Source organism: Chiloscyllium plagiosum, chromosome 22 (assembly GCF_004010195.1).
Source record: "Chiloscyllium plagiosum isolate BGI_BamShark_2017 chromosome 22, ASM401019v2, whole genome shotgun sequence".
Taxonomy (NCBI): Eukaryota; Metazoa; Chordata; class Chondrichthyes; order Orectolobiformes; family Hemiscylliidae; genus Chiloscyllium; species Chiloscyllium plagiosum.
In genome coordinates, this window is record NC_057731.1 from 51,915,725 (window position 1) to 51,930,412 (window position 14,688).

General features: G+C 40.3%; 1 protein-coding gene across 3 annotated transcripts in view; it reads right to left on the reverse strand.

Moving 5' to 3' along the window:
* Positions 1-8,139: 8,139 nt before the first annotated feature.
* The window catches only part of trim8b (tripartite motif containing 8b), a 103,181-nt gene continuing 96,632 nt past the window's right edge, over positions 8,140-14,688 (reverse strand). For all 3 annotated transcript variants that reach the window (XM_043713058.1, XM_043713059.1, XM_043713057.1), the window contains one exon: positions 8,140-10,549. In XM_043713058.1, the coding sequence (XP_043568993.1) occupies positions 9,879-10,549 (671 nt within the window). In that variant the 3' untranslated portion in view covers positions 8,140-9,878. The remainder of the gene's footprint in view (positions 10,550-14,688) is intronic.

A 14,688-nucleotide genomic window follows, 5' to 3' on the forward strand; every position in this document is an offset into this window, starting at 1 on the left:
GGCTATTTTCCCGGGAGTGTTGGAGACTGAGGGGTGACCTTATAGAGGTTTACAAAATAAGAGGGACTTGAAAAGGATAAAAAGACAAGGTCTTTTCCCCAGGTTGGGGGAGTCCAAAACTAGAGCGTATAGATTTAAGGTGAGAGGGGAAAGGCTTAAAAGGGACCTAAGGGGCAATTTTTCATACAGAGGGTGATGAGTGTGTGAAATGAACTGCCAGAGGAAGTGGTGGAGGCTGGTACAATTACAGCGTTTAAAAGTTGAATAGGTGGTGTTTGGAGGCATGTGGCCCCAATGTTGGCAAATGACTTAGATTAGCTTAGAATATCTGGTCAGCATGGACAAGTTGAACCAAAGGATCTGTTTCCATACTGTATATCTCTATGACCCCATCGAACTTAATGTGAAGCAAGCCTTTTTGTAAAAACACAAAGGGTGATAGGTGCCTGGAACATGCTGCCGGGGAGGTGACAGAAGCAGATACGACAGCAATGTTTAAGAAGCATTTAGACAGATATGAACAGGCAGGAGATAGAGGGATACAGACCATATGCACACAGATGGGATTAGTTCAGAATGGCATCACCGATATGGTCAACTGAAGATTCTGTTCCTGTGCTGCACCATTCCATGTATTCTACAATGGGAGACTCACCACCATATGCCTCAAAGCATTTGTTTCCCACCTCCAAGGTCCAAGTCAGGAAGTTGATGGAATATTCTCTACTTGCCAAAAATGTTCAAGAAAGTGAAATCCAGGACAAAGCAGAGGCTTAATGGATGATGAATCAAAGGCCCCAACTACTGTCATCCAGAAGAATGAAAAGACAGGAGGTGCATGGGAACACCATTCTCTCCAAAGTTTCAATCCGATCTTGTAGCAGGTTCACTTGGGCATCTATCAGCATTCCTGCATTGTTGCTTTGTTAAGATCCTTGATAGGGATAACCTAATTACATTACAACAATATCTATGAAACATAGAATGCAGCAGTTGAAAATGGCCCATTATCCTTTCAGGGTGAATAAGATGGATAAGTAGTATCAAAAATATCCCTATCTGGTCACTGATTTTTAATTTTTAAAAAATCCACAAGTACAGGCAGGAGAGCCCTTCTGGAGCTTAGGACTGAGGCACATTGTTTGGGCCAGAGTGAAGGAATTTTATTAAGGAATTTGGCATTACTGGATACTAGCTCTAAAAATGGGAACAGACACATTCTCCAGCCTTAATAACCACAAGTTCACAGAGCCAATGTTCCTCCTTTAATGTTTAGGAGGGATGACCTCATTATTGTTTATGATATAAATGAGATAGCTGATTTGATGAACAATGCATCTCAAACTATGGCACTGCAGGTGAAATGTTCAAAATATATTAATGAATCAACCAAATCCACTTAGTTTTCAATCCCGTCCTTTCCAGGTTGCACTTCAGCTGCCTAGTCCCAATTAGATAATTGGAGCACTATTCAACAGTGATGGCTAGTGCATTAAGAGACAACCAACACACAGCTATAATGTGGCATGTCATTACTGTAGCAACATGCATTTTTATATACTTCTCACGATATGAGCAGTGATGGTGATAGCTCCAACTTTCTTTCTCTTGTGTGACTGAACAAAGATCACTCCCACTCCACTGCCTACCATTAGCATTTAATTGAAGGATATACGATGTTGATACTCAATCTGTTTAACAGTCTTATCAACACATGGCCATCAAAATCGGAGGTGGGACTCCAGCCTGAAGCTTATAGCTGAGAGGTAGGTATGCTACCCATTGTATCACAAGAACCAGTTCTTGCAGTTATAAAGAAAACCAAATGTCTAAGACAATTTCAAACTGGGAAAAGACAAATATTGTCCATTTAATTATAGGACTTAACAAGCTTGTAACTGCATCATTTTCCTTTGAGTTATTTCTGTTATTTGTATACTATTTATCAGAATCTGTCAACAATTGTCATGATTTCATTTCCAAGTGTTCAATAAGTGCCTTTAGAGAAAAGGAAAGATGTTTTGTTGAATTGTCATGGAATACCTCACAGGTTTGCAACTCGTGTTGGTATTAAAACACAAAACTTGGCAGTCATCTAACTTGTATATTCTGCATGACAACACCTCGACCAATAGGAATCCACTTGTCAATGAGTCAGCACTGGTTTTGTATAGTAAAAAAGGTTTTCTGCTTATACTGGTATTCTTACGAACATCCTGGTGAGTGCAAAATGAAAAGCTTCAACAAAATGTGTTTTTCAGCAGTACTCAAATCTCACAGTACCAAATAACTAATAATACACTTACTGAATCAAAACATTTGAGTTGATGCCATTGAATGTCTCTCATGGTATGTTCTGAAAGAAGCCATGTGTTTGGAGGCATAGGAACAGTGTAAGATATTGCTCACATTCCTGCAAAAGCCATTACATCCAACCACATCATGAATGGACTCAGGCAAATGCTAGGAATTGCTGTCATTCCTTTTAAAGCACTATAATGCACAGTGGAAGGAAAGGTTGGGTGAGCGCACATTGCGTGTGTGTGCACGTGTGCCAGCGTTTCTTTGGGGGTGGGTGTAAGATTCTGAAAGAAGACACTTAAACATTCCATGATTTGGTTTAAATTTCATATTATTAGTCTCATTAAATGGGAAACTGTGATTCTAGTTTCAAGAATGGGAATGGTGCATGAAGAGAGCACATCATTCCAACCAAAAAAGGGAATGCCAATAAGATTCCAAAGACACATGATGATTTCATGAACAAGAACATTAAATTAAAGCTATGAAAATACTTCCACACCAGCCTTTCAATCTTTTTGAGAAAAAAGTTTGGAGATATAAATCAGAACTAAACTTATAAGTGCATCAAAAGGATACTGTAAAAAGTTCTTGAATCTACTAAGCACTGTTTTAACAATTTTAGAAACTATTCTGCTTTAAATAACAAAAAAGTCACACAGTTCAATGGATTTAGTCAGCGTTTCTCACTTAATTTTTTCTGCACTGAATGGATGCCATCTTTTAAAAGCTGCTTTTATGTACTTGGGATATTCAAGGATTAAATCGGAGTCCAGTGACCGCTTATGGTTCAGGCTGTATAACTTTGTAAGCTGCCTAGGGTGGATCAAGATTTACTTTTAAAGTCTATGCCCATTCAATGAACATGAACTAAAATTCTGGATCGTGTCCGTTTTTCTACAATTAGCTACGTTCAGAGTTGTTCAGAATGTATAAAGCACATTAGGCATCTAGAGGTAAAATGTTTTTCCCGAACGATTTTCTTCAGATTCTGAAAATTTGGCTTTGCAATCTTTTAGATGCCTGGATCAAAGACCTGCATTTTCAGAATCAACTGCAAATTTTTCTGCACCCTCAAGTGATATCACAAACACATCAAAAACCTCTTCAGTGAACAGTACTGTCTAAGTGCTGACTCATCCAAATCCAACTATAAGACGAGCCTTTAGTTTCCTCTCTCATAAATAATACACATGGAATAATTTACAAGACCATTTGATGTTGACATAATTGAGCTCAAGCAAACCACTTACAATTCTGGTGAAGGGAAGAGATTGGAAATTCCCCAAACCAGAGAGTCCACTTGGATGAGTCCCATGTTCCTTCATTTACATGGCTTCCAGATGTAGGAACCTGGTTTAATGAAACCCCCTTCGCTCTCCCTTCTAATTTTGTGTTTTAAATATGTTGACTAATGCAGAGGTACTAGTTTAAAAAAAAACATCACTGGAAGGAATCAGAATAGCAAAATCAGTAACAACATCACCATGAGGTGCCACAGTAACCCCTATACTATATGGATTATATACCTACTTCAAACAAAAATCCCTGAATCAGTATCAGGAATGAGATCTGCAATTTAATTTTCTCCCTTGTCTGGGGGTGATGGATACAGGGACAAATCAGACTCCTTCATAACTGTTATAGGCAAGCTTTCTTGACCTTTCACAGTCCATAGATCAACCCTACACTTCATTGGTCAGATTGGCAGTGCTAGTGTGATGTATGGTTAAACATTTTGTGGACTGGGCATTGGAGGGAAGATAAGCTATTCAACATAACTGCAAAGTATAGACTAGGAGAAGCTGAAATATGACTTCATTACATCACTAATCACAAGTTCACTATCCCTATCCAAATGAAAATTATTAAATATTGCAAGTATAATCTTTGATTCCTTAAGAAATGATTGATACCAGTGTGTTTTAAAAATACTAACAAAATAACAAGCTGCTGAAAATGTTTGAAAAAGAAAAAGCACAGATACATCAGATTCCATTTAAAGGAATGGTAACATTGTAATTATTAGAGGACAGATCTAGTCCAGTGATATTGGTTCAAATCCCACTGTGGCCAGTGGGAAATTTAAATTCAGTTAATAAATAAATCTTGAATTTAAAATACTAATAATCAGTTAATGATGGCGGTGTAACTACCTGATTGTCATGAACAACCCATCTGGTTCACTAATACATCTGCAGGAAAGAATTCTGTTGGGCTTACCTGGTCTAGTCTAAAAGCAACCTTAGACCCCCGACAGACTGACTCTCACTTGTCCTCCGAATGGGGCTCACGAGCGATTGAGTAAGGCATTGAAGACTGACAACAAATATGAGCTTTGGCAGCAATGCTCTCATCCCAGGCATAGATGCCTTTAAAAAAACACTACCTGGTCGCATGACACTCACAATTTTAACATGGATTCTCATTTAAGAAACAAACCTCACCTTTCTTTCCTTGCATGATGCTGTCCAGCTTTTAGTCAGGTTTTCTAAATAATTAAGCATTTACCAAATAAATTGTACTTTGCATAATATTTTGGACAGAGGTTATAAAGTTATATGGACAGTTTCTCCAGCCCTCATGGCCACAGAGTTTTTTAAATGCAGAGGAGTGGAGGGACAAAAATGGAGGAAACCAAAATAAGAAAATCAAACTTATCTCCGTTGGGAATATAATTCAGTAGCCCTAAAAGTTATTCACAACACTTCCATAGCCACAGAGTCCCAGAAATCAATGTTGCATGTTCACACTCTACAACATAATTTCTGAGCATTTTTTCTAAGAAAATGCCATTTTATGGTAAGTAATCAAACCTGGTCAATAATTCATTTGTGAGAAAGAGCTTCTATATTTTGCTCTGTGGTATGCTACCTGTTCACATGGAAATTCGACTCGACCAGTGTAAGCCAAAATTAGACAATCATTATGAACATCACAAACAGGTGACTACTATTAAAAATAACATTTGCACTCCAGATGACTGATTTCAAGATCATCTAGATGATTGAAGAAAGCATCAAGCACTTCCATACCAGGTGTAGCAAAGATTATGTTTATAGGTAAAACTTTCAGAAATACACACATATCTTAAGCCTCAAATATGTAGGAAAAAAACTGTCTGCACCAACAGGAATTACATTTGTGAAAATCACATTATGAGCATATGCTAGTTAGTGGCTAATCGTGCCGTCGTCAAAATCTTGAAAAACTGGATCAAAGCTTCTAAAAGCAGAAATTACAAAACTCTTGGATTGAATTTCACATTGTCATCTTTGATTCAAATTTCTGCTTCTGTTGTGCAAGGACTGTACAGCAGATTTCACCAATCCTCTTTTGTCCGTCACTTGCTTCACACACTTTTCCCCCTCTCCTGTAAAAATGACTTATGCCAGGCTTGACAGCATAAAAGAATCCTACTCAATTCTTCATTTGGACATATACCAACCTAGGATGTGAACTTTGTCCAGCTATTTGACTAAGTGAGGCTTCCTGTCGAATCTGATCCTTGTTTGAACTCGTGGTCACACAATTGTGCAGACATTAATGGACAGCAGGCAGAAATAGACTTCTGATTTTACTCTCCTCTTCCTTCAATCGCTGTACCAGAGTGACTTAATCATGTAAACGCAGCTTGCTGCTAACAGGATTCAAAGACAGAATGTTCCTGTTAGTGTGAAGGGCAAGGCTGGTAGGTGTAGGGGGATGCTGGATGCCTACAAAAATTGAGGCTCTGGTCAAAGCTTAAAAAAGTGTCAGGTATAGACAGCTGGATTGAGTCAATCCTTAAAGTACAAGGGCAGTAGGAGCAAATTTAACAGTGAAATCAGGTCATCAAAAAGTTTTGGCAAATAGCGTTAGAGGAGAATCCAAAGATTCTCTTAATAAGTACATTAAACAGTAACTAGGAAGAGAATAGACAGTCATGTTGATTTTTAAGGGACTCTATGTGTGGAACCACAGGAGATGGGTGAAATACTAAACAAATATTACATGTCAGTATTTAGTATGGAGAAGTCATGGAAGCTAGGAAACGTGGGGAAATAAACAATGATGGCTTGAAAAGAGTTCATGTTACAGAAGAGTTGGTGCTGGAGGTCTCAAAATACAAAGATAGATAAATCCTCAGGACTTGATCGTATGTTTCCCAGAACTTTGTGAGAGGCTAAGGAAGAAATTGCTGGACCCATTGCTGAGATATTTGCATCATTGAAATCCAAAGGTGAAATGCTGGAAGACTGGAGGGTTGGGGCTAATATGGTGCCATTATTTAAGAAATGCTGTAAGGAAAAGCCAGAAAATCATACACTGATGAGCCTGACATCAATGGTGGATGTTGTTGGAGGGATTCTGAGGGACAGGATTAACGTGCATTTGATAAGGTAAGGACTGATCAGAGATAGTCAAAATGGCTTTGAGCATAGGAAATAGTGTCTCATTGAGCTTTTTTGAAGAGGCGACAAAGACGATTAAAGACGACAGAGCAGTAGACATTGTCCAATGGACTTTAAAGCATTCAATAACTTTCCATATCATAGACTGGTTAGTAAGTTAGATCACATGGGATCCATGGGGAGTTAACCAATTGGATACAAAATTGGCTTGAAGATAGGAGACAGAGGGTGGTAGCATAAGATTGTTTTCAGACTGGAAGCCTGTGACCAGTGTTGTGCCACAGGATCAGTGTTGGGTTCCCTGCTTTTTGTCATTTATATATAGGAGGCATGCTTAGTAAGTTTGTAAAGGACGTCAAATAGGTGGTGTAGTGGACAGTGAAGAAGGTTACCTCACAGTATAACGGGGCCTTGATTAGATAGAGTTTAATTTAGATAAATACTAGGTGTTGCATTTTAGAAATGCAAATCAAGTTAATTGTAGGGTCCTGAGGAAAGTTGCCAAAGAGAACTAGGGGTGCAGGGGCACAGTTCTTTGAAAGTGGAGTTGCAGATAGACAAGGTGGTGAGGAAGGAGATTAGTATACTTGCCTTCATTGGTCAGGAGTGAGTACAGGCATTTCTGGTTGCATTCCTGTGCAACCTCATGCTATAGAAAATCACACTGTAGAAGATCACTATTACCTGTGCAGTAGAAAGTTTGTGCTATCCCTATAGCTCCCACTAGTTAATCAATCATGTTATAGCCAATTTGCATTGTCAAAACATGTTATACCAGAAATATCTGCATAGGAATTGAGACGTTACACAGGATATTGGAAAGATCACTTTTTAGAATACTGTGTACAATGCTAGCACCCACCTTTGGAAGGGTGTTGTTAAACTTGAGAGGGTGCAGAAAAGATTTACAAAGGATGTTTCTCGGACTGGAGGGTTTGATTTACAGGTCGTTCAGGTATAATGTGCATTGGCTATAACACAATTGACGAATTGCGAATGCTGTTTGGATAATGCAAATCTTTTACTGAACAGGTATAGCAATTTTCTACAGTGTGAGATTGGAGAGGCTGAGTAGGTTGGATTGGCACATTGATAGGGTGAATAGCCAAGGTCCTTTTCCTAGAGTGGGAGAGTCCAAAACTAGACAGCATAGGTTTAAGTTGAGAAGGGTAATATTTAAAAAAAGATCCTCGGGCTAAATTTTTCACAGAGAGTGGTGCATCTATGGAACGAGCCACCAGAGGAAGTAATGGAGGCAGGAACGATTACAATATTTAAAAAAACATCTGGATAGATACATGAGTAGGAAGGGTTTAGAGGAATATGGGCCCAATCGTCTGTTGCCATGCTGTGTGCCTCTAAATCACAGTTCGATCTTATCATGTGACTTAAGTACCATAAATTAAATTAGTCCTTTTATACAAAAAAAGACAATCCTCAATACTGCATGTATACATGTTTATTCAATGTCTTAAAAGAAGATATTGATAAAGTGACATGAAATAGGAGGTTAAGATAAACCCTGCATAACCTGGTAACTATAAGTATTTGAGAAAGACAAAATACCAACAGTTCTTGATTTTACTGATTACAATAGTTTTTCCAAACACTGACATTCACCCTTTTCTGCAGGGACAAAGCAAAACAGAGCTCCTGTGGTCAAATGCCTATGGACCGTCACCACACAGTTAAAATACAGCCAAACCTTGTTACAACAACCTTCTGTTACATCAATCTTTCCCCAGGTCCCCAACTGAAGCTCCATTTCAGTTTTAATTTAAAATAAAAGTCCAAGGAATTCAATTCCTTGATGAAACAAACTTTGTTATAACATGCAGACCAGCAGATCCATCGGCACCATTTGTAATGAATTATCTTTCATTCTTTTGCCCAGTGTTAACAAACTGCACTGTGGTAATTGCTTTTACCATTCAGAGAATATCCTAGTGCCACACTCATTGCTCGGATGCAGAACTGAAAACAAAAGAAAATAAATTGGTGAAGCATTTTTTCCAGCAGTTGGTGGTGAAGGAATTAAGTCAGAACTGAAGAGCTCAAACCTTGGCAAGGTGAGGCCCCCACCCCACCCCACCCCACTGACAAAACCACCACGGGTTAGTAATAATGAGGTTCCACTGTAATAGCCCATTTATCACAATAGGCCTGAAAAGATGTTTGTTCGACAAACAGATCTTCAACCCTTTGAGCATTATTGTAACATGATGCCCCCCCCCCCCACCATTATCTGAAATAAAAACAGAATTCCCAAATACTCCAGTTTTTCTACAGAATACTGATTAAGAAATGTTCATCTTATGCATTAAGCATATTCCCAATTATTTATCAATATATAGTTTACAGGACAGCATTTGCCAAACCTAAAATAATCTGTCTTTCTTCTAGCTAGCCAGGAACCCAGCCTGACCAGTTTTTCCACTTTGCATCATAGTAGTCCCACTGTGATTTATTTTTTTAAAAAATTACATGATTAAAGTGACAGGCCAAATCTGCCATGCTCAATTAGGGTGCAGTTTCCATCTCCAGGAAGCCAGAGTCCCACCTTGAATGTTTAAAACAAAAACAAATTGATTTTCTTCTTGGATTCTTTGTTCCACAAGGGAGTCCATACTCAAAGGGTTTATTGTAAAGGACCATTGGGTAACAATGACAATCAATGATTGAATGTCCTGCCTGACAACTTGCCAGAGACAATCTTCCATTCAGCGTTGCATTACCTTGTGACAACTTCCAGTGTTAGGGTATCATTTCCCCTCTCAGGTCCGCCTATTTAACAGGTCAGACAAATAGTGTCAACGCACATCAGCGTAATTTGTGCTTCACTGTCAAATGGTACCTCTGTTTATTGCTGTTATTATTATACCAGAGCACTATTATGATTAACTAATATTAAATGCCTCTGCAAAAAGTGCTAAGAGTTTTCATATAAAAATTCTGTTATGGTTGTGGCACTCATGGCAGAAACAACCAAAGGAAGTCATTTAATACAGACATGACTCCATCTGTGAATGGATTACTAAACCAGCACTGGAATTCAATTGCACAAAAAGGTTACATCATGTGCGGAATGTATTTTCTAACTTCTTTTTAAGCAAATGATTTGAAATTAACATTTACAGAAAGAAGAAAAATTAAAAATAAAACATGAGAAAATGCACACACTGTTCAAAATGTATGGTAGACAGAATTTAGAAGATTAGTTTGCGGTGTAGTGTTCAGTGAAGGATTGGCCATATAGCCTGCAGTTATCTTGCCTGCAGTATTGTTGTGAGATGCCGACCCCATTCCATACGATATGAGGGACTGAGGTACCGAGGGAGCAGGTGGAAGAGCATGTGCGTATTCCTGCGATGTCACAGACCATGGGAAAGTGCCTGATCTGCTGTACGGCTGGTGTCCATTGTGGTTCGAAACAGAAGGCACACCAGAACAGTAACAGTTATCCACCGAGCAGACGAGGATTTTGCGCCCACCATAACCAACTGACTGGGAAAGTACAGACTGCTGAGGTGGTGTGCCATTGGGATAGTGAGTTGTATTGAAGACTGGACCTGTGTGGACGGGCTGTGGACCGCTCGTCAGTCCCACGATGTGTGGGGAAGAGCTGCAGGGCACAAGGGACTGTGCTGACTGGCCCTCCACGACAGACCCGCTTTGGCTCATGAACTGGCTGGAAACATTCCCAGCCGTTACTTCCAGGAAACCATTATCCACAGCAGATGTTGTGGGCATAGGGAAAGCAGTGGAGTGCTTGCGTTTTTCTCCAGCAGCATTGGAAACGTTGCAGGTGTAAGCAGGAACGCTCTGCAGAAACGGAACAGGAGTGCTTATTGTCCCTGTTGAAGTACAGCACAAAGAAAAAATGGTTACTACAATGACTGCAAAAACATGCATACAAGTAATGTTGCTCGTTATTCAGTGGCTGGTTTTACAACATTGTAACACTGTTTGTTTAAACCTGCACTTTCCCTTCAAAACCCTTTCAAAGCGAGTCACAGTTTTTTGTCCAAATTATACAAGCTCTTGCTCACATAAATTTACAATCACAGAAATTTTGCAGGACAAGAGTTTGGACTTTGCAGGCATGTTGGGACCTTATTCTATCAAGCTCTACATTTACTGAAACCTATTGAACATCTAATGTTACTGCTCATTGGAAATTTCCAGTTTCTTCACTTGCCAGCACTTCAATTAATATTTAAGCTCTGGCTGAAAATGAAGCAAGATAGCAGTGACCAGCTGGGCTTACAATGAGCACTTGCCTGACTCAACTACATTTGGATTTGATTTCAATTTTAAATGGGGCAGGTGCGTGCAATGAGCACATGCAAACCGTAGGATCACCATTCAGCATGTGGAGATGGTGTCAGAGGAATGACGCTTTTAAAAAGTTCAGCAAGTAAAGAAACTGAATGAGGAAGTCTCTAGGATCACAATCAAGGCACAGGCAGTTACTAAAGTATGAGTCTACCAAAAACTCATCTTGCATTTCAGTCAGATGAGCATTTCACTGTTAATAAAATCTTTACATGCAGCACTCACCATAATACCACATTGATTTCACGGGAAGAAAACCATATGACAAACTAACAACCTTTATGACACATTTTACAGCTTTTTTTTTGTGTTTGTTTGTTCCCTGTCACAATACGAACAACTTATCATTGAATACTTATCCCTACTTGCCCTAATATGCGTAATTAGGGCTGGGTCAGCATGTGGGTCAGACAAGGAAGTTGAAAAACATTAGTGAATCAGCTGGATTTTAAATTTTACAGTCTAACAACTTTTATGCTCAGGTTTCCTGGTATGATATCAGAAATTAACATGAAAATCAAATGATACAATTTGTCATGGGGAGACCTGAACTCACACCCCAGTAGGTTGTTAGCCCATTATTATGTTAACTACATCATATTGATAACAATGGGATACAAGTGAAAACATTAAAAAGGCTAATAAAAAAATACAAGCCCAAAGGATATTAATATACATACCAGCGCAAAATAGCTACCTTTAACAATGATCACAAAGTTGCTGCTTTTGCACTTGAATGGGATTGAAAAATACCCTGGTGATTGTCCCTTTTATACTTCACCTTCCTTTCAAAGACTGTAGAAGAGGGACCGTAGAAAAGGAACCGTCCTTTCATGAAGGTTCTCTTTAACTAGAGCATTTGGTCAATGCTGGTTCAATATAATTGGGTAGTGACAATGCTAATTTTGGCAGATCGTTAGTATTTAAATATAGGATTATAATATTGTATCTTCTCTTCAGTAACAATATTCACAATTAGCAAGAGCTGAGAAACTCAAATCAGAAAACTAATGAATTTCATGAGTGTACTTAAGCCTTTTTTTTTTGAGGCCCTATACTCTACTAAACTCAATTTGGCTTGCTTTCTTCTTTCAATGAGCCAAACTTGGATAAATGTTCCCTTACTGTTGGTTAATAATTGAATAGTGGCCATAACATGACCAAAATCAATGTAGTAAACTGGGTCAAAACCCTTCTTGGAGGAAAGGGCAGCAGAGATGACCCAGGTAATTATAGACCAGTCAGCCTTATGTCTGTTGTAGGAAAAGTTTCGGAAAGGATTATAAGAGATAGGATTTGTAATCATCTAGCAAGCAAGAATTTGATTGGAGATAGTCAACATGGTTTCGTCAAGGGCAGGTCGTGTTTCACAAACCTCGTTGAGTTTTTTGAGAAGGTGACCCAAGCATGTGCATGAGCATGAGCATAGGGCAGTTGACCTGGTGTACATGGACTTCAGTAAAGCCTTTGATAAGGCTCTACATGGTAGGCCTTTGGAGAAGATGCGGAGGCATGGATTGAGGGTGATTTAGCAGTTTGGATTAGAAACTGGCTTTCTGTAAGAAGGCAGCGAGTGGTGGTTGATGGAAAAGATTCAGCCTAAAGTCCGGTTACTAGTGGTGTGCCACAAGGATCTGTTTTGGGATCACAGCTGTTTGCCAGTTTTATAAATGACTTCGACGCAGGCATAGGTGGATGGGTTAGTGAGTTTGCAGATGACATTTGTGGGGGGCACGGTGGCACAATGGTTAGCACTGCCACCTCACTGCGCAGAGACCCGGGTTCAATTCCCACCTCAGGCGACTGACTGTGTGGAGTTTGCACATTCTCCCCCGTGTCTGCGTGGGTTTCCTCCGGGTGTTCCGGTTTCCTCCCACAGTCCAAAAACGTGCAGGTTAGGCCATGCTAAATTGCCCGTAGTGTTAGGTGAAGGGGAATGGGTCTGGGTGGGTTGCGCTTTGGCGGGTCGGTGTGGACTTGTTGGGCCGAAGGGCCTGTTTCCACACTGTAAGTAATCTAATCTAAAGTCGATGGAGTAGTGGACAGTGTGGAAGAATGTTGCAGGTTGCCTTGGATAAACTGCAGAATTGGGCTGAGAGGTGGCAAATGGAGTTCAATGCAGATAAATGTGAGGTGATTCACTTTGGGAAGAATAACAGGAAAACAAAATACTGGGTCAATGAAAAGGTTCTTGGTAGTGTGGATGTGCAGAGAGATCTTGGTGTCCATGTACATAGATCCCTGAAAGTTGCCACCCAGGTTGATAGTGCTGTTAAGAAGGCAATACATTATTTTAGGTTTTATCGGTAGAGGGATGGAGTTCCGGAGCCGTGATGTCATGCTGCAACTGTACAAAACACTAGTGCGGCCTCACTTGGAATATTGTGTACAGTTCTGGTCGCCCCATTACAGGAAGGATGTGGAAGCATTGGAAAAGGTGCAGAGGAGATTTGCCAGGATGTTGCCTGGTCTGGAGGAAATGCTGAGGGACTTGGGTCTGCTCTCATTGGAGAGAAGAAGGCTATCAGGGGATTTAATTGCGACATACAAGATGATCAGAGGATTACATAGACGGGACAGTGAGAGTCTTTTTCCTAGGTTGATGATGTCGGTTTGTATGAGGGAGCATAGCTGCAAATTGAGGGGTGATAGATTTAAGACAAGTGTCAGAGGCAGGTTCTTTACTCAAAGTGGCAAGGGAATGGAATGCTCTGCCTGCTCATGTAGTTAACTCAGCCACATTAGGGGCATTTAAACAGTCCTTGGATAAGAATATGGATGATGGAATATTGTAGGGGGATGGGCTTAGATTAGTTCACAGTTCGGTGCAACGTCGAGGGCTGAAGGGCCTGTTCTGCGCCGAATTGTTCTATGGTCTATGGAAACTACATATGAACAGTGAGTGTTCAAAATGAGAATGTAGTTTAGTAGTAGTGTATACCATTCAGGGCATCTTTAAAGAGATGGTGCAGCTCTGGAGCCGAAAGACCCAGATTCAAGACCCACCTCGAATGTGTTATAACAAAGCACGTTGATTAACAATATAGGGTCGGGGGGGATCCAAGATGGCGGCGACCCAGCACTGAGTCTATAGTGCTCCTCCCAAGACTTGAGTACAGTGGGTCACCCACCTCCTACCACGTTCACCAAATCATTTATAATAGTTGTGTAATTTAATTAGTTGTGTAATATTACATTTAAACAATTTAATCCTAAGTAAAAATGACTAAAGGGAAGGGAGCCCGCAGCTCTCAGCAAGCAGGAACCCCTCCTCCACCCTCTCCAGCTGCAGCAGAGGCGTCCACAGCCGCCCCCGGGGGACTTATCTACAGTGACAAGCCTTGCAGAAATGATTTCCAAGCTGGATTCGAAGATCGATTCCTTTATTGCAGAATCCAGAAATCGTTGGGACTCGCTCTCGGCCGCGCTGCAGAAGCATGACCGAGAAATCCAAGAAATTAAACGCCGAGTCGGAGGGGCGGAGTTAAAGGCCGCGACCTCCGATAATCGAGGTCGTCGAAAAAATATTCGTTTGCTGGGCCTTCCCGAACGGGAAGAGGAAGGCCAGCTTACAGCATTCCTGGAGCAGTGGCTGCCACAGCTTTTAAATCTGGAAGCTGGATCAGGCCAGGTAAGGGTAGAATGGGCCTACCGGGTC